The sequence below is a fragment of the Dipodomys ordii genome, unplaced genomic scaffold, assembly GCF_000151885.1.
Source record: "Dipodomys ordii isolate 6190 unplaced genomic scaffold, Dord_2.0 Scaffold288, whole genome shotgun sequence".
In the NCBI taxonomy this organism is placed as follows: domain Eukaryota; kingdom Metazoa; phylum Chordata; class Mammalia; order Rodentia; family Heteromyidae; genus Dipodomys; species Dipodomys ordii.
This window is the reverse complement of record NW_012267504.1, coordinates 90,778-116,209: the sequence shown is the minus strand read 5'-3', so window position 1 is coordinate 116,209 and position 25,432 is coordinate 90,778. Positions and strand designations below refer to the sequence as shown.

Here is a 25,432-nt window from a genome sequence, read left to right as displayed (position 1 = left end):
TCTTGTTTGTGATCATTTGGGTAAATGCCCAAAAGTGGGATTGCTGGGTCATAGGGGAGCTCTATGTGGAGTCTTTTGAGGAACCGCCATACTACTTTCCAAATTGGTTGAACAAGTTTACACTCCCACCAACAATGCAGTAAGGTTCCCTTCTGTGCACAAATCCTCAAGCATCTGTTGTTATTAGTTCTTGATTATAGCCATTCTAACTGGGTTGAGGTGGTAGCTCAATGTTGTTTTGATTTGCATTTCTTTTATGGCTAGAGAGGTTGAGTATTTCTTCATGTGTCTATTGGCCATCCTTCTTTCCTCTTCAGAGAAGTTTCTCTTTAAGTCGTTAGCCCACGTATTTATTGAGCAGTTGTTTCTTTGAAGATTTGCTGTTGGTTGATTTAATTTTTTGAGTTCTAGGTATACTTTAGATATGATACCATTGTCTGTTGTATGGCTAGGGAAGATCTTCTCCAAATCCACGGGTTTTCTATTGATCTTGCTAGCTATGTCCTTTGCCATGCAGAAGCTCTGCAATTTCATGCAATCCCATTTGTCCAACCTTTCTTTAATTTGTTGTGTTTCTGGGTCTCTATTTAGAAAATTTCTGCCTGTGCCAAAGAGACCTAGGGTTTGTCCTATTCCATCCTGTAATGTTTGCAGAGTGTCTGCTCTGATTCTGAGATCTTTGATCTATTTGGAGTTGATTCTGCTGCAGGGTGATATATAAGGATCTAGCTATAGTTTTTTTTAAAAGTGATTAACTAATTTTGCTAGCACCATTTACTGAAGAGGCTTTCTTTCTTCCATTCTATTTTTTTAGCTCCCTTATTGAAGATTAGATGGCTATAAGTCTGTAGGTTCATTTCTGGGTTTTCAATTCTATTCCATTGGTCCCGAGGTCTGTTCTTGTGCCAGTACCAAGCTGTTTTGATTACTATGGCTTTGTAGTAGAGTTTGAAATTTGGTATTGATATTCCTCCAACACTCCAATACTGTTCTTTCTGTTGAGGATCGTTTTTGCTATTCGGGGTCTTTTATTTTTTCATATGAATTTTTGGACTGCCTCTTCTATTTCCTTGAAGAATGAGGTTGGAATTTTGATAGGTATCGCATTGAATTTGTAGATAGCCTTGGGAAGTATTGTCATTTTCACGATGTTGATCTTTCCAATCCAGGAACATGGGAGTTTTTGCCACTTTCTAAGTTCTCTTTTGATTTCCTTTTTCAAGTTTTTAAAGTTTTCAACATAGAGGTCTTTCACTTCTTTGGTTAAGTTAATTCCTAATATTTTATTTTTTGTGAGGCTATTACAAATGAAGATGCTTTCCTAATTTCAGCCATACTTTTCTCATTGTTGACATACAGAAAAGCCATTGATTTTTCAGGGTTAATTTTATACCCTGCTACTTTGTCAAAGTTTTAAATCAGTTTGAGTTATTTAGGAGTGGAGTCTGTGGGATTATTTAAATACAAGACCATGTCATCTGCAAAGAGGGAGAGTTTTACTGCTTCTTTCTGTATTTGGATCCCCTTTATGTTTGCATGTTGTGTTATTACTGTATCTAGACATTCTAATAGTAGATTGAAGAGAAGTGGAGAGAGTGCACATTCTTGTCTCATTCCCGAGTTAAGAGGAAATGTCTTTAGTTTTTCACCATTAAGCATAATGCTGGCTGTAGGTTGGTCATATACAGCCTTTATTGTATTGAGGAATGATCCCTGAATTCCTAGGTTTTCCAGAACCTTCATCATAGAGGGGTGTTGGATCTTGTCAAATGCTTTTTCTGCATTTATTGAGATAACCATGTGGTTCTTATCCTTGGTCCTGTTGATGTGATGAATTATATTAATTGACTTGTGTATATTGAACCAGCATTACATCCGTGAAATGGCACCTGTTTGATCCTGGTGTATGATTATTTTGGATGATTTGTTGAAGGCAATTGACAAAAATTTTGTTGAGAAGTTTTGCATCAATGTTCATCAAAGAAAGGGGTCTATTGTTCTTTCTTTGATGAGCCCCTGCCTAGTTTTTGGATGAGGGTTATGATGGCTTCATAGAATAAGTTCAGTAGTGAATTTTCTCTTTCAATTTTATTGAAGAGTTGGAGGAGTATTGGTGTGAGCTCTGCTTTGAAGGCCTTGTAGAATTCCGCTGTAAAACTATCTGAGCCTGGGCTTTTCTCAGATGGGAGGTCTCTTATTGCTGTTTCTATTTCAATGCTTGATATGGGCATGTTAAGATGGTTTAAAGCATCTTTGTTTAGTTTTGACATGTCCATATTTGCTAGGAAAAGGTCCATTTCTGCCAAGTTCTCAAACTTATTAGCATAACGTTTTGAGAAGTATTCCCTTATAATGTCCTGAATCTTGGTTGTTTCTGTGGTGATGTTTCCATTCTCATCTCTGAGTTTATTTATTTGGATGTGTTCTCCTCTTTTTCTGATTAGATTTGTAAAGGATCTGTTAATTTTTTCAAAGAACAAAGACTTTGTTTCATTGATTCTTACTTCATTTTTTTTGGATTCTAATTAGTTTAATTTTGATTTAATTTTAATTATTTCTTTCCATCTACTGGATTGGGGTTTACCTTGCTGCTTTTTTTCAAGGCGGCTCAGATGTCTCATTAAATTGTTGGTTTCACAGCTCTCCAATTTGTTGATGTAGGAACTCAGAGCTATAAACTTGCCCCTTAGTACTGCCTTTGCTGTGTACCAGAGGAACTGGTAATTAGTGTGCTCATTTTTGTTGAATATCATGAATATTTGAATTTCCTTTCTAATCTCTTTCATGACCCACTCGTGACTCCGCAGTGTGTTGTTCAGCCTCCATGTGTTACAGAACTTTCTGGTGGCTTTTGGTGTTGAGTTCTAATTTTATTCCTTTGTGGTCTGAGAGAATGCAATGTATAACTTCAATGTTTATGAATTTGGACAAGTTTGGTTTTTGGCCTAAAATGTGGTCTATTTTGGAAAATGTTCCATGTAATGCTGAGAAAAACGTGTATTCTGATGCTACTGGGTGAAATATTCAGTAGATGTCTGTTAAATCTTGTTGATTTATGCACCTGTTTTGATCATCATTTTCTCTGTTGAGTTTTTGCCAAGTTGATCTATCTAGTGGGGATAGTGATGTGTTAAAGTCCCCAACAATCAATGTCTTTGGATCTCTGTATGATTTGAGGAAAGTAGTATTTCTTGGATAAATTTGGGTGCTCCCTTGTTTGGCTAATAGATGTTTAGGATTGTAATATCTTCCTGAAGGAGAGATCCCTTAATTAGTATGTAGCGACCTTCTTTATCTCTTCTCACTAATTTTGATTTGAAGTCTATTTTATCTGATATTAGGATTGCAACTCCCACCTGTTTATGGGGGCCATTTGCTTGGTAGATTTTGTTCCAGCCTTTCACATTGAAAATGTGTTTGTTTTTATGGGCAAGGTGTGAATCCTGAAGGCAGCAAATAGAAGGATCTTGCCTTTTAATCCAACTAGACAGTCTATGTCGCTTAATTGGAGAGTCAAGTCTGTTAATGTTGAGAGATAGGACTGAGAGGTATTTGGGAGTTCCTGCCATTTTATCCACTTTCTTATGGGCTGCAGCAACTGGGTTCTTCCTATGGTTCTTGGATTCTTAGTTTGGGTGTGGTTTCTTGGTCTTTATTGTGGTCTTGTTGGTTTTCTATGTGTAGGACATCTCTAAGAATCTTTTGTAGGGCTAGTTTGGTGGAGATATATTGTTTCAGTTTTTCTTTGCTATGGAAAGTTTTTATTTGCCCTTCGATTATGAAGGAGAGTTTAGCTGGGTACAGTATTCTTGGTTGAGAGTTGTTTGTCTGTAAGGCATGGCATACTGCATTCCAGGTTCTTCTTGCTTTTATTGTCTCTGCTGAGAAATCTGAGGTGATTCTAATTGGGTTCTCTTTATAAGTGACTGATCTTTTCTCAACAGTTTTAAGGATCTTTTCCTTGGTCTGAATTGATCCTGTGAGGATTATAATGTGACAATGGGATGTCCTGTTCTGGTCTGGTCTATTTGGAGTTCTGAAAGCTTCTTGTATCTGAATAGGCCTATCTTTTTGCATGTTTTGGAAGTTCTCTGATAGGATCCTGTTAAAAAAATTTCCTAGACCATTAACTTCTGTCTCTAGGTGCTCCTCTTCACCCATTTTCCTCAGATTAGGCCTTCTGATGGTGTCTTCCAAGTGTTGAATAGATCTATCATATTTCTTGGGTTTGTTTTGGATTGTTGTATGTTTTTTCCTCTATTATATCTAGGCTATCTTCAATCCCCGAGATTCGATCTTCTGCATGGTCTAGCCTGTTTTCAAGACTTTCTACTGTTCTGTCCCCTGATTATCATGAGTGGGAGTTAAGATCCCAGACTTGCAATTTTTCTTGTGTTTTTCAGGCTTGCTCTGAAAAACCAGTTTTAGCACCAGTTTTGTGCTAAAACACTATTTTAAGGCAAGCATCAACCAAAGTCTGTAGTTGCACAGTTAAAAGTCTGCAGATACAATCTAGTTCAACAGATATATCTATTCAACATCAAACTACTATGTATTAATGGGCTACAAACTGCAAAGAACAATTTGGCAAACTAGAAATTATTAGGTTTAGGGAGAGATGTGGGTAAAAATAGGAATAGAGGAATGTGGAAAGGCAGAGGGAGAGTTAACTAAATCCTAATCTCAAAGCGGGATATAGTTTGGATAGAATGATAGTAGAGAGAAAGAAAAAAGAAGAAGAAAGAGAAAGAAAAAAAAGAGACAAGAAAAAATAGAAAAACAAAAATTAAAAAGTGCAACACTTAAAAAATATGCAAAAATAAAAACATAATATTCAGAGAAGAACATGGATAGGATAAGAGAAGGGGAGGGATAGAAAGGAGACGTGAAAAACTTAAAAATAAAATGCTTAAACTATCACATAGGTATAAAGAGATAGTACTGCTATTAAGGAATTTAAGTCTAAGAGGTTTTGAATTGAGTAATAAATTTCTGGATTAATTGTATACACAATGGGGGATAAGGTCTAATATTCGCCTACGGTTATATCTGAAGATGAGCAGATCAGCAATTAAGTCACGCAAAGAAGAATGAAAGAGAAGAAAAAGTGAAAAGAATGAGAAAGAAAGAAAAAAGATCAAAAGGTCAGTAGAGCTAAACAAAAAAATAAATAAAAGAAACAAAAAAGAGAAAAACCACACACACGTAAACCGCTAAAATAAAAATTATAAGTGGAAAAATGTTAATAGAAAACAATTTTCTAAGTTAAGAATTAAAAGTTAAAAAAGTTTTAGAAAAAAATTTATAAACTCTTTTTTGTAAAAGAGTTCTTTGATTTTTTTTTGGGGGGGATGGGAAGATCCTGTATCTCCCTTGTGTCCATAACCAGTCTCTTGGTGGAGTCTCTGGTCTGCTTGTGGTATTTGATTTTCCTGTGGCTTGATTGGTTTCTTAAGTCAGTTTGTTTAAGCAGGCAGAAAAATGCTCTGCTTGACCCAGGATTTCTGATCCTCCTCCCAGGCTAGTTCAATGGGAGGGAGATCTGCTTTGAGTGTCACAAAAGAGGGAGATGGCTGTTTCCTCTAGTTTGGAGATGCTGTGATGAGGCTAGGTTCTGGGTAATGTTGAGGCCTTTCAGCAAACAGCAGCTTTTCCCTGAGGAGCTAGCTTGTGAGACACTCACAGAGCCCAGCCTGGAGCCTTTCTCAGGGTTTATGTTTACTGAATTTCAATTGATTGTCAAGGCTGCTGTAGGGAGGAGCAGCCTCTGGCTCTGTTTATGCAGTGAAGAAAGCAGCTCCAGGGACTGGCAGAGCTTACTAGGCCTGGGATGGGTGACTTTTCCTTGGGTGGAGCTTGAGCCTGGCAGGTCAGGTTAGATTCCTGTGATCTGCTAAATGACTCTTTTGTTTTCTTCCAAGGCCTCAGTTTGAGCTAGCTGCTCAGCCAGGCCTTTGTTACTATCAAATATGGAGAACTCTGGTGGTGGGAGGGGAGGGGTGGCCTTCCCTCCTCTGTTCCCTGAGAAGGAGTGAGGATATGAGGCTTCTACTCATGCCCGTGTCTTGGTTCCTGGGTCTTCTCGGGTCTGCGAATGGCAGGATGAAGATATCTGATCCTTGTCAGTTCTTGCTGGTGTTGAGTATAATCTGCTTGTCTGCTGTATCTGGTGCCTTTGTCCCAGATTCTCTCTGTTGCAGGTGTGGCGGCTACGGCCCCTGCTGCCACTGCAGCAGCCATGGCTGCGGGCAAGTGCTCAGATCTGTCTCCTTGCCTGGGTTTTCCCTCTCTGGCCTAACTCTCTGTGATGGCACACTTGGTGTGATTCTCTGGTTTAGGACTGTTCACCGGAGCACTAAAACTGCTTTCTATATGAGAGCTTGTTTAGCCTCCAGCTTCTCCTCTGCCATCCTCCTGAGACTCCTCATATTTATATTTTAATTCAACTTCCACAGATCAGAGAAAACATAGCCATTTTGCTTTACTATGCTTAACTTTATTCACTCAATAACTTCACATTTTTAAAGTCATTTCCCTCTTCCTGTTTGCTTTCTGCATAATTGTTCAACAAACCCTATGGTCATGGTCATCCCTTCATTTTCTGCAACATTTTCCATCCTCTCTTAAACAACGAGAACCTGGATAATAGAGTATGTTGGACTACTCAGCTTTTGACATTATAAAATTGCATATGTTTTTATGTTACTATTTTTCCTAACATTCTCTTATAACATCTGAAAATGGTACCAAAGTAGACATCTTACACATCCGTCTTGCCTTCACCTGTGGAAATCTGTAGAGTTCCAGCAGTGTTCCAATCTGCACAGATGTCATTCCTGACGTTCCTGCGAGCACTGCTACAAAATTCCTTTCTCCTATGCAGGTGTAGTTGGGGATCTTCTTCTGCCCAGAAAGCCAAATAAACGGATTCTCAAACGCAGACCAAGCTCTGAAATCAGCACTGTAGATATCAAATCCCAAAGTCATGTTGTGTAAAAGATTGGGATTCTTGTTGATTTCTTCAACAACAAAAGCCAAGGCCAAGACAAGCTGATAGTACTTGAAAACAAACCTGCACAGGAGACAAAAGAAATTCATCAAAAATAATCCAAAACTTATCTGCAAATCAATGCAATAACTTTCAAATCAATACAATGTTTGTTTTTCTACAAAGTATATATGCTTAAAATTGTACCATTTAGGAGGTATTAGTAATATGATGTCCACATGAAATCCCACAGGGCTTAATTTTTGTCTTTCACAGGTAGCACACCAAAAAATGAAACCCTCCATTAATCATTCAGTGGATCTTCATGAGACACCAAGTATTCTTTTTGTTTTAATGTTGGAATAACTAGCACCACATGTGTGAAAAATAAGTCTTTGTTTTTTGAGCCACTCGGTTTAAGTTACATGGTTATCTGAGAGACCATGCTAATTTAGATAATGTATCAATTTAAGATCAACTTTCAAAGGTAGAGCAAGGTGTCATGTGAGGAAGGCCTGTGGTTTTCCTTGCAGAACCAACACATCAAACAACTCTTTCTGCACTAGGTACCAGAAAAAATAGAAGCCTCAAGAGACACCCTAATTATCATGTATGTAAGAAAGTAAATAAAATGCTTCAAATTGCAAGAGATAGTCGTTTCCCATATTACTCTCCTCCACTACTTTACAAGAAACTCTTGAGATGAGCTTCCAAACAGGGGGATGGAAAGAGAGTTGTAACAAAGTAAAGCCTTAGGCTGAAATCCCTGTTTCAAGGCCACTATGGTGAATTTAGTGCTAGGAAATGTCTTGATGATCAGTACTTCCTTCACAAGATATGAAAATTGAAATAATGAAAAAGAAAGGATACAGGAAGTAAGAATATCAAAGATCTCTACCCTCTCCAAAAGCCAGCACTGGCCGGAAAGACTGTAAGATGCTTATCTCAAATTTACTTACAAGAAAACTGGAAGTGGAGTTGTTGCTCAAGTGATAAAAGCACTATCTTTGAGCACAAAAAAGATTAAGGAAAGCATGAAGCCCCTAAGCTCAATCTTCAGTATTACTAAAAATAATCATAGTAATAATGATGCTTACGTGGAAGAGTAATGCAAAAGCAAAACTGAATATGTGAAGGAGAGAAAGATTGTGTGAAATGGTTATTAGAAATTGGCAACTGTGTCTCTGGGCACCAGTTGTTCACACTTACAATTCTGTCCAATCAGAAGCCTGAGATTTGAGGATCACAGGTGGAAGCAAGCCAGGGGCAGTAAAGCCAAGAGACTTGGGTAATCACCAAAAAGTCAAAATAGAACTGATCCTCAAGTGATAGAACAGTATCATTGAGCGTAATGCTAGCTACGAAGCTGAGATGTCAGGACCACATTTCAGGGCCAGCTGTAGTAGAAAAAATCCATGAGTCTCATATCTCCAAGTAATTAGCAAAACACAGGAAGTGTAGCTGTGGCTCATGTGATAGAGTGCTAGCCTAGAGCAAGTAGCTCAGTGACAGCACCCAGTACTTGATTTCAAGTCCTAAGAGAGACAATAACAAACCAAGTTTAGGAAAACCAACATCAATTGAACTGTCCACTATCTCATCTTCAACAGGCAGTCCTATTTCTTTTTTTTATTGTGAAAATACTGTACAGAGGGGTTACAATTACATGAGCAAGATAGTGAGTACATATCTTATCAAGCATTGTAGCCTCCTCCTTTGTTTACCCTTCCCATCCTCCCTCACCACCCACCCAATCCTCCCCCTCAAGTTGTAAAGTTCGTTTTTGACATGACAACTTGTACTTCTCATTGTTGCAACAGGTCCACCTGTATCTTATTTAAACGACTTGTTTTTCCCCTTCCCTTCCACAAATTACACTGGCATCAAATACAGTGAAAGCAGGGGTTTTACTGTGGGGGAGGGACATACAAAGCAACAAAGAAATAATCTTATAATTGTGTTAGAAACAAATGTATGAAAGAAAAAACATTTAAAATACATATCTTAGGGTTCATTTTCCTAACATCACCTTATCTGACCTTTTCTGCTTGACTCATACATATACTAGATATTGCAAATAAGGGAAATCATGGACCTATGTTTCTTTGGGCCTGGCTTACTTCACTTAATATAATTTTTCCAAGTCTTTCCATTTCCTAAAAAATGGGGCAATGTCATTCTTTCTGATGGAGGCATAGAATTCCATTGTGTATATATACCACATTTTTGATCCATTCATCTAGTGAGGGGCATCTGGGTTGCTTCCATATCTTAGCTGCAATAAACATAGTCGTGCTGGTAGCTGTAGTGTGGTCTTGTTTGTAAACATTTGGGTAAATGCCCAAAAGTGGGACTGCTAGGTCATAGGGGAGCTCTATGTGGAGTCTTGAGGAACCTCCATACTGCTTTCCAAAATGGTTGAAAAGGTTTACGCTCCCACCAACAATGAAGTAAGGTTCTCTTCTGTCCACATCCCCTCCAGCATCTGTTGTTATTAGAGTTCTTGATTTTTGCCATTCTAACTGGGGTGAGGTGGTATCTCAATGTTGTTTTGATTTGCATTTCTTTTATGGCTAGGGAGGTTGAGCATTTCTTCATGTGTCTATTGGCCATCCTTCTTTCTTCTTCAGAAAATTTTCTCTTTAAGTCATTAGCCCACTTATTTATTGGGCAGTTGTTTCTTTGTTAATCTTTCCAATCCAGGAGCATGGGAGTTTTTCCCATTTTCTAAGTTCTGTTTTGGTTTCCTTTTTCAAGTTTTAAAAGTTTTCATCATAGAGGTCCTTCACTTCTTTGGCTAAGTTAATTCCTAGGTATTTTATTTTTTGTGGGGCTATTACAAATGGAGTTGCTTTCCTAATTTCAACCCCACTTTTCTCATTGTTGACATACAGAAAAGCCATTGATTTTTCAGGGTTAATTTTATACCCTGCTACTTTGCCAAAGTTTTGAATCAGCTTGAGTAATTTGGGAGTGGAGTCTATGGGATTCTTTAAGTACAAGATCATGTCATCTGCAAAGAGGGAGAGTTTTATTTTTTCTTTCCCTATTTGGATCCCCTTTATGTCTGCATCTTGTCTTATTGCTGTAGCTAGTCATTCTAATACTAGGTTGAAGAGAAGTGGAGAGAGTGGACATCCTTGTCTTGTTCCTGAGTTAAGAGGAAATGGCTTTAGTTTTTCACCATTGAGTATAATGCTGGCTGTAGGTTTGTCATATACAGCCTTTATTGTATTGAGGAATGTTCCATGGATTCCTAATTTTTCCAAAACCTTCATCATGAAGGGGTGTTGGATCTTGTTGAATGCTTTTTCTGCATCTATTGAGATAACCATGTGGTTCTTATCCTTGCTCCTGTTGATGTGTTGAATAATATTAATTGATTGGCATATAGGGAACCAGCTTTGCATCCCTGAAATGAATCCTGTTTGATCGTGGTGTATGATTTTTTGGATGAATTGTTGACGTCGATTGGACAAAATTTTGTTGAGTTTTGCATCAATGTTTATCAAAGAAATAGGTCTATAGTTCTCTTTCTTTGATAAGTCCCTGCCTGGTTTTGGAATCAGGGTTATAATGGCTTCATAGAATAAGTTCGGTAGTGAATTGTCTCTTTCAATTTCATTGAAGAGTTGGAGGAGTATTGGTTTGAGCTCTGCTTTGAAGGCCGTGTAAAATTCCACTGTAAAACCATCTGGTCCTGGACTTTTCTTAGCTGGGAGGTCTCTTATTGCTGTTTCTATTTCAATGCTTGATATGGGCCTGTTAAGCTGTTTTAACTCCTCTTGTTTAGTTTTGGCATGTCAATATTTGCTAGGAAAAGGTCCATTTCTGACAAGTTTTCAAACTTATTAGCATAAAGTTTTCCCTTAAAATGTTCTGAAACTTGGTTGTTTCCGTCGTGATGTTTCCATTTTTCTCTCTGAGTTTATTTATTTTGGTGTGTTCTCTTCTTTTTCTGATAAGATTTTCTAAGCGTCTGTCAATTTTGTTAATTTTTTCAAAGAACCAACTCTTTGTTTTGTTGATTCTTTCTATAGTTTTTTTAGGCTGTCCTATTTCTTAGAAGAAGAAAAGTATTATCAACTTCGCAACTATATTTCCACTTTCCAATAGAGGACAATGTAAAACTGGATATCCAATATTTGAAATGAAGAGAAAATACAATTGAGAGATTTAGTGTGAGTTTATTGGTATGAAGAGTTTACTTATGACCTTTCTTTACATTCACTTCATGGACTTTGATCATAATCTACCCTCAAGTTTTCGTTTTCATTTTCTCTTCTTCATTTGTTTGCTTCTCAGCCTTATCTTCATGTATAGTTGTTGTCATTACAAAATAAATTGTTACAATTAAATACATTTAAGCCCCCTATGAATCAAAAATGTAAACCTATAATGAAAAGTAATATACTGGAAATAACCACTAGTATCGTGCTCATTTGTTGACTACTGAATGCTGTGAAGGGGAAAGACTGTAGAAGCAGCTTCAGGGAACATAACCAATACATAACGGTATTATGAGAAATGATCTGTGAACAATTACTGGGAATGGGAACACCTGAAAATCTTTATTAAAAGACCATAATATGGGAGTCCAGAAGAAGATGGCAGAGGAGAAGCTGGGGGCTAAACAAATTCTCGCATAGAAAGTAGTTTTTGTGTTCCAATGAAACGTCCTAAGCTAGCGAGTCACACCAAGTGTGCCATCATAGTACAGAAAGTTTGGCCAGAGATGAAACATCTGGGCAGCTTGGTTAAGAAGATAGATTTGACCACTTGCACGTGTTCACCAGGGCCACCACGTCAGTAGAGAGAACCCAAGGCAAAGGCGTCAGAGGCAATGTGGGAGCAGAATCTACTCACTGCCAGCAAGAATGGACAGGAGCAGAAATCTTCATCCTGCTGATCACAGATAGTCACAGACTGTGGATATCCCAGGACCAAGTGATAGACCTGATTACCCCAAGACATCCTCACTCTTTCTCACAGAGCAGCGGTGGGAAGGTAGCACCTCCCCCATCACTAGAGAAGAACTCCATCTTTGATATTAACAAAGACCTGGCCAGAGCAAGAGACTGGTTATGGACACAGAGGAGACACAAGATTCCCCCCCCCCAAAAAAAAAAGTCGAAGAACTCTTTTACCTAATTTTTAAATTTAAAAAATTGTTTTCTATTTTTCATCATTTTTTTATGTGTGTGTGTTTTTAAAAACTCTTTTTATTCTTTTCCCTTTTAGACCTTTTGGGGTTATTTTGTGTGACTTAATTGCTATTTGACTCATCCCCAGATATATACCTGTTTTCGATTATCAAACCTTATCTTTCATAGTGTGCACACTTAATTCAGAAATTGATTACTTAATTCACAAACTCTCAGCCTTAACTCTATTAATAGTAGTATTATTTCTTTATATTTTTATATTTTAAGTATTTCATTTTTAAATTTTTTATTTTATTTTTCCTCTTTCCTTGCTTCTTTATCTCTCTCCTCCCTTCCTTCTATCTGTTTTAGGTCTTTGTTAAATTCCCTTTTTCCTTTTCCCACCTCACATTCCTCTAATCTTATTTTCTCCACACAATTCTCCCTTAACCTATTAATTTGTGATCTACTGACTCCTTCTTTGACTTCTTAGTCCATTAATCCATAGTTGTTGGTTGTTGAGCTAGGTATCTGTACTCATTTTGACTGCATCAAACAATCTATGCAACTACAGGGCTCTGATTGATGCTTGCCTTAAAATAGTTATGGGGTGAAATTGGTTTTTCTTTCATACCAAATGGGCAGAACAAGCTGGAGAAACACAAGAAAAATGGCAAGTCCAGATATCTCAACTCCCACTCATTTTAATCAGGTGACAGTGCAGTTAATGAATAATCCAGAGGAGAGTTTTCCAAATGCTCTACAAACACTACTGAATGAAAAGATTGAAAGCCTGCAAAGGACTCTGTGTGAGCTTGATAGGGAAATGTGTGAGTGGGAAAGGGGAAAGTATGAGTGTGATGAGGCTAACCAAAATTGAAATAGGAATTTTGCAAGCATGATGCAGCTAACAAAAGATTACTACAGGAACTTCATGAGCAAGAGGAAGATAATCAAGGATAATTACAGGAATTGCATGAGTGGGATGAGAATAGACAAAGATTAATGGAGGCTTTCATGGAATCCACAAACAGACAGATGAAGGAATACAGGTAGGCCACAAAGGAAATGCTGAATGGGAATCCTATGAAACCATAACCAATGAATTACGGGATTTGGGAATGAACACTGAAAACCAAATTAAGGAAATAAAGAAGTTCATACAAGATCTAAAACAAAGCTCCAACAACGAATTTCAAGCCATCAAAGCTGACCAATTAGAAGAAAATAAAATAAAAAACAAGTAGAACGTCATGACAGTAGGTTACACCATGCAGAAGATCAAGTCTCTCGGATTGAAGACAGCCTAGCTATTATAGAGCAAGAACAGATAACTATTCAAGACAAATCCAAGAAAAATGATAGATCTAGTCAACATTTACAAGATACCATCAGAAGGCATAATCTGAGACTAACGGTCATAGAGGAGCACCTACAGACAGAAGTTAACGGTCTAGGAAATTTATTTAACAGGATCCTAGCAGAAAACATCACAAACATGCAAACAAGCCTATTCAGAAACAGGAAGCCTTTAGAACCCAAAATAGACCAGACCAGAACTGCTCATCTCACCTTCACATTGTAATCTGCACAGGATCAATTCAGACCAAGGAAAGGATCCTTAAAGCTATCAAGGATAAAAGATCAGTCACCTATAAAGGGGAAACCAATTAGAATAACTTCAGAGTTCTCAGCAGGGACAATTAAAGCAAGAAGAGCATGAAATGATTTATGCCATGCCCTAAAGACAAACAGCTATCAACCAAGAATACTGTACCCAGCTAAACTCTCCTTCATAAGGGAAGATCAAATAAAAACTTCCCATAGCAAAGAAGAACTACAGCAATATAGCTCCACAAAACCAGCTCTACAAAAGATATTCAAAGATGTCCTACACGTAGAAAACCAACAAGAGCACAATAAAGGCCAAGAAACAAACCGCAAACAAAGAATCCCAGAATCATAAGAAAAACCCAATTGTCACAGCCCCCAAGAAGGTGGATAACATGGCAGAAATTACCAAACACCTCTCAATCTTAATTCTCAATATTAATGGACTTAATTCTCTAATTAAGCCACACAGAATTTCTAGCAAATATTGACATGTCAAAAATTAACCAAGATGGTTTAAACCAACTTAACACACCCATATCAAGCATCTAAATAGAAACAGCAATAAGAGACCTCCCACTCAAGAAAATCCCATGATCGGATGAATTACAGCTAAATTCTACAAGGCCTTCAGAGCAGAACTCCCACCAATACTCCTCCAAATCTTCAATGAAATTAAAAATGAAAATTCTCTACCAAACACTTTCTATGAAATCATCGTGACCATCATCCCAAAACAAGCCAGGGACTCATCAAAGAAAGAGAACTATAGAATCATTTCTTTGATGAACATCGATGCAAAACTTCTCAACAAAATTTTGCCCAATCGACTTCAACAATTCATCCAAAAAATCATACACCATGATCAAACAGGATTCATTTCGGGGATGCAAAGCTGGTTCACTATAGGCAAATCAATTAATATAATTCATCACATCAACAAGAACAAGGATAAGAACCACATGATTATCTCAACAGATGCAGAAAAAGCATTTGACAAGATCCAACACCCCTTTATGATGAAGGCTCTGGAAAAACTAGGAATCCATGGAACATTCCTCAGCTATGCAGGGCTGGGAAAGTGGCTCAGTGGTAGAGCACTTGCCTTGCATGCCTAAGGCCCTGGGTTCGATTCCTCAGCACCACATAAGCAAAAAGAAAAAAGCCAGAAGTGGTGCTGTGGCTCAAGTAGTAGAGCGCTAGCCTTGAGCTGAAGAGCTGAGGAACAGTGCCCAGGCCCAGAGTTCAGGCACCACGACTGGAACCAAAATAAAAATAAAAATAAAAAATAAATAAAAGCTATGTAATACAAACCTACCACCAGCATTATACTTAATGGCAAAAAGCTAAAGCTATTTCCTCTAAACTCAGGAATGAGACAAGGATGTCCACTCTCTTCACTGCTCTTCAACCTAGTATCAGAATGCCTATCTACAGCAATAAGAAAAGATGCAAATATAAAGAGGATTCAAATAGGGAAAGATTAAGTAAAACTTTCCTTCTTTGCAGATGGAATTATCTTGCATTTAAAGAATCCCATGGACCCCACTCCAAGTTACTTGATCAGATTCAAAATCGGCAAATTAGCAGGATATAAAATTGACCCTAAAAAACCAATGGCTTTTATTGTGACAACAATGAGAAGAGCATGGCTGAAATCAGGAAAACAATGAGAAGAGCATGGCTGAAATCAGGAAAACAATTCCTTTTGTAACAGCCCCACAAAAAATAAAATACTTAGGAGTAAAATTAACTAGAGATGTGAAGGACCTTGACGATGAAAACTTTAAAAACCTGAAAAAGGAAATTAAAGAAGAATTTAGGAATTGAAAAACCTACTATGCTCCTGGATTGGGAGGATTAACATCATGAAAAGGGCAATACTTCCCAAGGCTATCTACAAATTCAATGAGATACCTATCAATATTCCAACCTCATTCATTAATGAAATAGAAGAAGTAACCCAAAAAATCTTATGGAACAATTAAAGGCCACAAATAACAAAAAAATTTCCTTAACAGAAAGAACAGTGCTGGAGGCATATCAATACCAAATTTCAAACTCTACTACAAAGCCATACTAATAAAAACAGCTTGGTACTGGCACAAGAACAGACTGGACGACCAATGGAATAGAACTGAAAACCCAGAAATGAACCCATAGACCTATAGCCAGCTATTCTTTGATAAGGGAGCTAAAAAACAGTATGGAAGAAAGACAATCTCTTCAGTAAATGATGCTAGCAAAATTAGTTAAACACCTGTAGAAGACTAAAGATAGATTCTTATATATCATTCTGCACCAGAATCAACTCCAAATGGATCGTAGACCTCGAAGTCAAAGCAGACCCCATGAAAACATTACAGGCAGGAATAGGAGAAATTCTAGGGTTCCTTGGAACTGGCCAAAATTTTCTTAATAGAGTCCCAGAAACACAACAAATCAAAGAATGGTTGGACAAACGGGATCACATGAAACTGCAGAGCTTCTGCAAGGCAAGAGACATAGCCATCAAGATCAATAGAAAGTCAACCATTTGAGAGAAGATCTTCACTAGCCATACAACGGACAAGGGTCTCATATCTAAAATATACCTGGAACTCAAAAAATTAAATACTCAAAGAACTGTCTCATTAAACTGGGTTAAAGACTTAAAGAGAGACTTCTGAAGAGGAAATAAGAATGGTCAATAGACACATGAAAAAATGCTCTACCTCTCTAGCCATAAAAGAAATGCAAATCAAAATAACATTGAGATACCACCTCACCCCAGTTAGAATGGCTAATATAATTTGGGGAGGGGAAGGAAAAATCAAATTGTTTGAATAGGGATACAGGTGGACCCATTGCAACAATGAGCTATATGGAGAAGTTATGTCAAAAAACGAAAACGAACTTTACAACATTGGTGGGGGGGAGGAGAGGGGAGAATCTGTGCAGGAGAGGGGGAAGGTTTGAGGGTGGGGGGAGATGGGAAGTGATGGTAAGGGGAAACAAAGGAGGAGGCAACAATACTTGATAAGAAATGTACTCATTACCTTGCTCATGTAATTGTAACCCCTCTCTATGGTATTTTCACAATAAAAAATGTAAAATAAAAAATTAAAAAAACTCTAATAACAACAGATGCTGGAGAGGATGTGGCCAGAAGGGAACCCTACCAAATTAATGGTGGGGGTGTAAACTTGTTCAACCACTTTGGAAAGTAGTATGGAGGTTCCTCAAAAGACTCCACATAGAGCTCCCCTATAACCCAGCAATTCCACTCTTGGGCATTTAACCAAACAATTATAAACTAGGTTACACTAAAGCTACCAGCACAACTATGTTTATTGCAACATTATTTACCATAGCTAAGATATGGAAGCAACCCAGATCCTCTCAGTAGATGAATGGATCAAGAAAATATGGTATATATACACAATGGAATTCCATGCCTCCATCAGAAAGAATGACATTACCCCATTTGTTAGGAAATGGAAAGACTTGGAAAAAAATTATATTAAGTGAAGTAAGTCAGGCCCAAAGAAATATAGGTCCCATGGTTTCCCTTATCTGCAATATCTAGTATATGTCTGAGTCAAGCAGAAAAGGTCAGATAAGTTGATGTTAGGGAAATGAACCCTAAGATATGTATTCAAATGCTTTTTTTCTCTTTCATGCGATTGTTTCTAACACATTTATAAGATCATTTCTTTGTTGCTTTGTATGTCCCTCCCCCACGGTAAAACCCCTGCTTTCACTGTATTTGATGGCAGTATAATTTGTGGATGGGAAGGGAAAAAAACAAATAGTTTAAACAGGGACACAGGTGGACCCATTGGAACAATGAGATGTACAAGTCGTTATATCGAAAACGAACTTTACAACTTTGGCAGGGGGGAGGGGAAGGGAGAAGTAGGATTGGGTGTGGGGGAGGGGCGGAGGATGGGAAGCAATGGGAAGGGGAAACAAAGGAGGAGGCTACAATGCTTGATAAGAAATGTATTCATTATCTTGCCCATGTAATTGTAACCCATCTGTACTGTACTTTCACAATAAAAAATGAAAAAAAGAAAAATGAAAAAAGAAAATGTGATATATGTATATATGTATATATATATATACATATATACATATACATGTATCACATTTTCTTTTTTCTATGCCTCTATCAGAAAGAATGACATTACTCCATTTGTTATGAAATGGAAAAACTTGGAAAAAGTTATATTAAGTGTAGTAAGCCAGTCCCAAAGAAACATAGGTCCCATGGTTTCCCTTTTTTGCAATAACTCATACAAGTCTAGGACAAGTAGAAAAGTTCAAAAGCTATGTACATATGACTATATAAGATAATGTTAAGCGAAATGAACCCCAAGATAGGGACACAGTAGTTTTTCTTGCTTTTCATTGTTTTGAACATATGTATAATCTGCTATGTGATTTTTGTTTGTTCTTTTGTATGTTCTTTCCCCACAGTATAACCCCTGTTTTTACTGTATTTGATTTGGTGCCCTGCATCTTGTATATACATTTGTATAATTTGGGAAGGGGAAGGGCAATAACAAAATGCTGAAATAAGGACACAGGTTGACCCATTGTAACAATGAGATTTACAAGACACTATGTTGAAAATGAACTTTACAACTTCGGGGGTGGGGAGGAAAGAGTTGGGGAGATGGGTAGGGTAGGGATGGTAAGGGATAAACAAAGGAAGGGCTAAAATGCTCTATAGGAAATGTACATGAATTACCTTACTCATGTAACTGTAACCCCTCTGAACATTATTTTTATTAAACACACACACATATAGACACACACACACACATATATATATATGTATGTATGACATTTATATGAGCCATGCGCCAGTAGCTCACAACTGTAATTTTAGCTACTCAGGAGGCTGAGATCTGAGGATCACAGTTTGTAACCAGCCCAGGTAGGAAAATACAACAGACTTTTCTCCAATTAACCACAGAAAATTAAAAGTTGCTCTGTGGCTTAAAGTAGTAGAACATTAATCATACTTAAGCAGAAACTCTCAAAGAAAGGACTCTGTCCCTGAGGTCAAGTCCCACAATTAACAAAAATACAGGACATAATGAGGCCTAATTCCTAACGATGTAAGTACAAACTTTAGGTTGATTAAAACCTCACTCCTTGCTTCCCTTTTAGGTTACACATAGACTGCAAGGAAAGGGAATGAATAAGGTAGGCCATGCATACATATTTGTATTGTATATTATCTCGTATATAATATATGCAGTAATATACATATATTCTATGTGTATTGTGAACTATATAATGTATAATGTGCATATAATAGATTTACATATTATGTAGATGTGCATATATATCTTACTCTTTTCCTTGACATTGCTGTTGTTTGAAATCGGTGCCTTCCAATTGGTATGCAGCATCTCTACTATGCCAACAATCTACCCAGCCCTTTTGGACCTTGTATTATTTTGAAAGAGAACTTGAAATTATTTTTGAAAAGACCTAAAAAAATCATCTTCCAAATTGCTACCACATTCTGCACAGAAACAAGAGAGACAATCCCACAACTCCTATCAAAATAGAAAATCTCCTATTTCCCAAACCTATCCAGAGGTGAAAAACTTATGCCATACTAGTGTGACACTTGTTTTCAATTGTAGTAGAAAGCTATAGTAACATAAAAATTGCACTTTCATAAAAACATATCAGTGCAACAGGATACCTAGAAATACTCCCACTCAACTACATTCATCTTATTCTAAGAGTCATGTGCAATCCTACATTAGTGGAAGTTGACACCTGTAGTAAGTAGTGGAACTGTGAAAACTGAGTATCCATATGACAAAAATTAGGCTGGATCTCTCATATTCTCCAAAAGGATAAAAGTAAAAACTCATTACTATTTTTAATAGGAAACTTGAGGATTGAAAAATGGCAGATAAGGTTATAGTGGAAATTCTTCAAGATATAGGCACAGGAATAATTCCTGACAGGACACAAATGCTTCATAAAATAATAGCAAAATTTATGCTCCGGTTTAGGCATGGTGGTGGAATCATTTGTTTCACTCACAAGATGAAGAATCCCACCCTCAGTACAGGTTAAAATGTGATGTCATGAAATTGAAATCTTTCAGCCAGCCAGGCATTGAGACCTACATCTGCAATTATCATAGTTTAAAGTCAGTCTGGACAGAAAAGTATTGTGTGACTTATCTCCAGTGAACCAGCAATAAGGTGAAAGTGCAGTTATGCCTCTCAACCTTGAGCAAATGTGTCAAGTAAAAGGGAGATGCATCTTGTCAGAACCAGAGTACTGGCACCATAACAAAAAAAGTGTTAAAGTTCCAGAACAACAAAAGAAACAATTAATGAAGTGAAGACTCAGGCAAATAAATGGCTGTAAACCTTCCTTATCTATACATCTGTTAGGGCTTAATATCATAGTACAAAACAACACTGAAATTTAAACACCAAGACAAAATTAATCCTACCATGAAACAGGCACATGAAGTGAAAAACTTTTTTTCAAATGAAAAAGTACAAATAGGAAATCCAAACAGGAAAAATATCTAACCATTATAACAATTATCACAATGCAAACCACAGGTATTCTGAATTACCTTATCATGTAACCCACAGTGGCTTTATTCAAGACACAAAATTACAAATTTAGTGAAGATATATAGAAATAAGAATCAATGAAGATACCTCAGGATATTAACATTAGAACTCATATTTGACAGAGCTATATCACTTCTAGCTATCTCTCCAATACATGGAGCTCAGGTTTCTGTACAGATGCATGTGTAAACATGGATGCCATTTTATATCAACTAACCAACTTATGGAATTACCCAGGATGTCCAACAACAGATGAATGGATAGGATATATCATCAGTATATGAAGATGACTTCTCTTCCACAATAAAGAAGAATGAATCATACATTTTCTTTTGTAAGAAAAACACAAAAAAAGAGAAAAAGGAAATTACAGATATGGGAGGAGAAACACCATTTGATGAGACATAATAAATGGTTACAAATACTGGGGGTGACTACAGTCAAAGTACATGACATGAAATATAGAAACACAGATAGTGACCCCAAGTCCTATATTGTAGTCAAAATTGAAAAACATTGGCATAAAACGTACTGGTGTGACACTGAGTTCATCTCTTCTTCCCAGTGACATCCAATTGCTCTGCTGCATTTACCTATATCAAGGACTTCATTAATAACATACAGTGATCTTTACCTTGTAACACAAAATTTTTATAGACCAAATCATAGGATAACGAGGCCAGATTTCTCTGATTTCCCTTAGCAGCCCTTGCATACCGGTAAGTAGTTGAGAAACATCCATCAGCTGCAACCTTAACATTCTATGTGTCTGTACAAGTGCACTAACAAAAACACTCCAATATAATTTATGGTATCAAGGGAAGGAAAATCAGGTGAATGTGGAAAAGTAGAGGAACATAAGAAAGACAAATATCTAGGAATGGTATGAAGGATTAGGACATTTACAAATTCATTCTAAAGCAGTGAAAGAATTCCAGATCCTGTCATCTCTGCCTCCAAATGTGGCCAGCCACCTCACATTTTATCCTTGTCACACCAGCACTGGAAAAGAGGTGGGAGTATGGCTACAGGCAATGGTATTCTGTTGCAACAGGAAACAAATTGTAATGCTACAATAAAGTGAAGAGCTCATGATCCTGGAAAGGACAAGCTACATGGCAAGAAACCAGAGACCTCTTTTCCAACTTGGAAGCATATAAATAAATAAATAAAGCAAATAAAACTGATACTGCATCTCATTGCTTGATGAGAGATTGAGGAAGAGTATACAGAAAGCATAGTTGTGAGCCCCCAGAGGTTCTTCATGCATTCCCCATCCTGAGATCAAAAGAGTAAGTAGAAATAAAACTATGGAGGTATTACTTACAGTCTGTTTGCTTCATCATGTGAAGAATCACTGTTACTGTGATCTGTTCCCAAAGTGTAGAGAGGGAAGAACCCAGCAATCATCACATCTCCATCCATGTGTGCCCTATGCTTCATTCTAGAAAAGCAGGTGGTGCCTTCTAAGGAGCTGACAAGCGGAAGCTGGAGAAGAAGGAGGGTGAAAATCAAAGGGAACATCACTGAAGCATCTGCCAAGCTGGAATTCTGGCTGGAAGTGAAGTCCATGGGATCAGGTACAGATAAATAGCTTGTATTTGCATCTATGTGTGTATGTGCCTTTTTGTTGACAGGATGGCCACTCAGCTTCTGTCATTGCAAACTTCAGCATTTCCCGGTAGGAATGTGGATAACTCTCAGCCCTGCAGTTCTGCATCTGAGGCCCAACATCTGGGAAATAAACACAAGTTGGAAAACATGTTTTCCAGTTGTCCTCTCCACCCCAGGTGTTATGCTTTCATCCATGACCACAGAGAGAAAGACCTTGGGGATGAAGTTTTCTTGTTAGATTCTGTTGGAAACCTGGATTAGCAAATGATTTGTATGAAATCTATTAGGGATGATGCAACTGGAAAATATCAATAGATGCCATATCATGTGAAAGGTGAGGTGGTTCCCAAAGTTTCACGCCAGGCAGATGTCATCCCAGCTCTTTAGGGCATCCCACTCAGCACACATCTCACACACCAAATGTACAAAACAGCAACAGAAAATTGCTGGTTGACCCAAGCCAGTTTCAGTGGAATTCCATGCAGAAGACTCCACAAATGTGTCCATCTATGCTTGCCTGAAGAATGAATGAACATGTTGAATTCAGCAATGGATGATAGCACAGAAGTTGAGCTGCAGAATTGTATTCTCAACTTGACCTTCACAAAGGGCATTATCACTGGACATCATGAGTACATGATCAATATACTGCCAGGAAGCATTGATACATTCATTACCTTGGGTGTCTGTATTTATACTTTTCTGAGAACCTGTGCCTGCCCAATCAACCCTTTCTCCCCTATCAAAACCACCTCTATAATTCCTACCACTCAAAAATATTGGACATTGAAACTATACAAACTTCTCAATGTCCCTATAGCAATGGCTTTAACATGCAGTGATTTTATTCTATTCCTTCATCTTTACTATAATAGTTTCAACATTTTGTGTTTGATTTAAGACTTCAAGGTGGAAAAACAAGGAAAAGTCACAATGTAAGAACCTTAACAGAGCTGTGTATAGTGTGCAGGAGAAGATGGCCATAATTGTGTTCATAAGGAGAGAAGTTTTGGTGCCAATGAGTGGAGAAGGTGAGTCAGCATATGTGAAGACCTGGGGTCTTTGCAGGCTGAGAGAACATGCCTGGCTCATAGTCTAGAAGGCTCCATGCAGCCAGCAGTGACTTCCATTATTGCAAGAAGGAAAGCTTCTGAGGTACAAGCATTTTTCCATATCATGTATTTTTTCATTAATCAGTTTTTTATTGTGAAAATACTGTACAGAAGGATTACAATTACATGAGCAAGGTAATGAGTATATTTCTTATCAAGCATTGTTGCCTCCTCCTTTGTTTCCCCTTCCCATCTCTGCCCTCCCATCCCCTGTCCCGCCAAAGTTTTAACGTTCATTTTTCGACATAACGTCTTGTACATCTCATTGTTGCAATGAGTCCACATGCATCCCTATTTAAACAATTTGTTTTTTCCCTTCCCCTCCCCAAACTATACCAATATCAAATACAGTTAAAACAGGGGTTATACCATGGGGGAGGGACATACAAAGCATCAAAGAAATCATCTTATAAATATGTTAGAAACAATAGCAAGAAAGAAAAACCATTTGAGTCCTTAAGATTAGTAGTCTATTAACAGATCTAGGGTTGACAAATTCTTCACATATGCTGATATGCAACCTAGTACATGCATGTCAAGTAATGAGAAAAAACAGGAGAGAAACTTACATAAGACCTCAGTTACACATGGAGAAAATTACCTTTTCCTAACATCACTCCATGTATAGTTTAGAATCCTTGAGGCCATTTGAGTGGTTCTAGGATTCTTGAGAGTTGTTACCAGGTGTTTCAAGGTGAACTTGACTTGTGGGAATTGGTGAGACCCCCCCAATAGTTCTTAACTAGAATGAAATATATGCCACAGATTTCTTAACAATGCTTAAAAAATGTGCTACATTTCTATGTACTGTTAACCCTCCGGGTTTATAAGTGAAACATTCTCCTTTATGATGATATATTTACAGGACAAGCAAGGTTAACATCTCATCAGAGTAGCGTATATTCCCTCTAATGAAGAGTAGAAAAGTAACCTTCATATATACATGCATACTAATATGTATTTTCTCTTATACTTTTGCAACGTACACTTTGATTATTTACAAGAGGCATCTGAATTCATGTAATGCAACTCCCATCATTTCCTTACCATGTCTTCTACATTATTGTGTAAAAGTATAAACATCTTTTTTTTTGGAAGAAATCAGTTTATTCTAATTAACTCAAAATAACATCAGAATAATGAAGGTCACACAAACACCTGTCAGCCTCAACTCTATACCATTTCAGTGAACCTGTATTAAGAGTAACAATATCCTCTTCCATGGCCACTCTTGAGGCAACAATGCAATTAACAACAAGAAGTTAACTTACAGTTTTACACTTTATAGTGCCACTACCAATTACATTTCCATGTTAAATTAACTTGGTCATCAGAGGTGATTTTCCATTTCTTCAACTTGAACTTCATGGTTAAACTAGTCCATTTGCAATTCTGCACTGCTTCAGCTCCTCATTGAAGCCCTCACAGAGCTTAAAATCACCCTGGTTCTGGGCACACTCCAAAACCTGCTTTATTTCATAGGAGCATGGGCCACTAAGCTGCTGCTGCTGCGCCAGCTGAGTTCCGGGGCTCCTGATAAGTGATGTCCGGCCTGGCAGGCTCAGCATTACCAGCTCCACTGAAGCCGCCAGTGATGGCATGGCCCAGTGTGTGCCCAACGGCAGAGCCCACAGCTACACCAGCGGCTGTGGACGCCATCTGGGCCATCAGCCCAGGCTGATGGGGAATGGCTGCAGGAGAGCCCACAGCAGATGCTAGGGCTGCGATTGGAGATTGGGCTGCAGGAGCTGACCTGGGTGCAGCTCTCATCTGTGGGGCACGGCTGGCCGGTGGGGCCAACGCGGGAGGTGCGGCTCTGGCTTCCATGCGGCATCTTGCACCCCAACGAGGAACCACGTCCAGAAACGACGAAACCTACGAACCCATCTTTAAAAGTAAATTATTCCATCTAAGTCCTTCTGTTTATTTTACCGATAAATGTAAACACTACAAACATCTTCATCAAAATTTTATATCAATGTAATATCTGATGCATAATTTTGTCCTAAAGAAAATTTTGTGGATTTGTGATGTTTTGATTTTTTTCATGTTTTCATCCAGTCTTTTCCAATAGCCTAGATTCTCTATTTTTTCAACCCCTTTGTGTTTCTAAGTTGCTGGTTCATCTCATTTATTTCAGTTTATTGTCCCTTTGAAGCCTACCTAAAGGCTTCTCTGGTTTATTTTAATTTCTGAAGAACTTCCTTTGTAATTCTGTTTGGATATGTGGCGGGAGGCACATGTGTGTTTGTGCTAGTTCTAGAGCTTGAACTCAAGGTTGTAACACTGCCCCTTAGCTTTTTGCTAAAATTGTGTGCCGCGGACCGGCTCTGTAGGGACAATGGAGGACACCTA

At 37.8% G+C, this 25,432-nt stretch overlaps 1 protein-coding gene and 1 pseudogene across 1 annotated transcript in view; both read right to left on the bottom strand.

The window, feature by feature from the left end:
• The window catches only part of LOC106001335 (vomeronasal type-2 receptor 116-like), a 29,183-nt gene extending 7,260 nt beyond the window's left edge, over positions 1–21,923 (bottom strand). Inside the window, exons 1-2 of the mRNA XM_013036451.1 lie at positions 21,679–21,923; positions 6,784–7,072 (exon numbers count right to left, since the gene is read on the bottom strand). Of these exons, the coding sequence (XP_012891905.1) occupies positions 6,784–7,072; positions 21,679–21,923 (534 nt within the window). The remainder of the gene's footprint in view (positions 1–6,783; positions 7,073–21,678) is intronic.
• A 2,325-nt stretch (positions 21,924–24,248) lies between these two features.
• Positions 24,249–24,939, bottom strand: LOC106001359 (annotated as a pseudogene).
• Between the last annotated feature and the right edge of the window lie 493 nt (positions 24,940–25,432).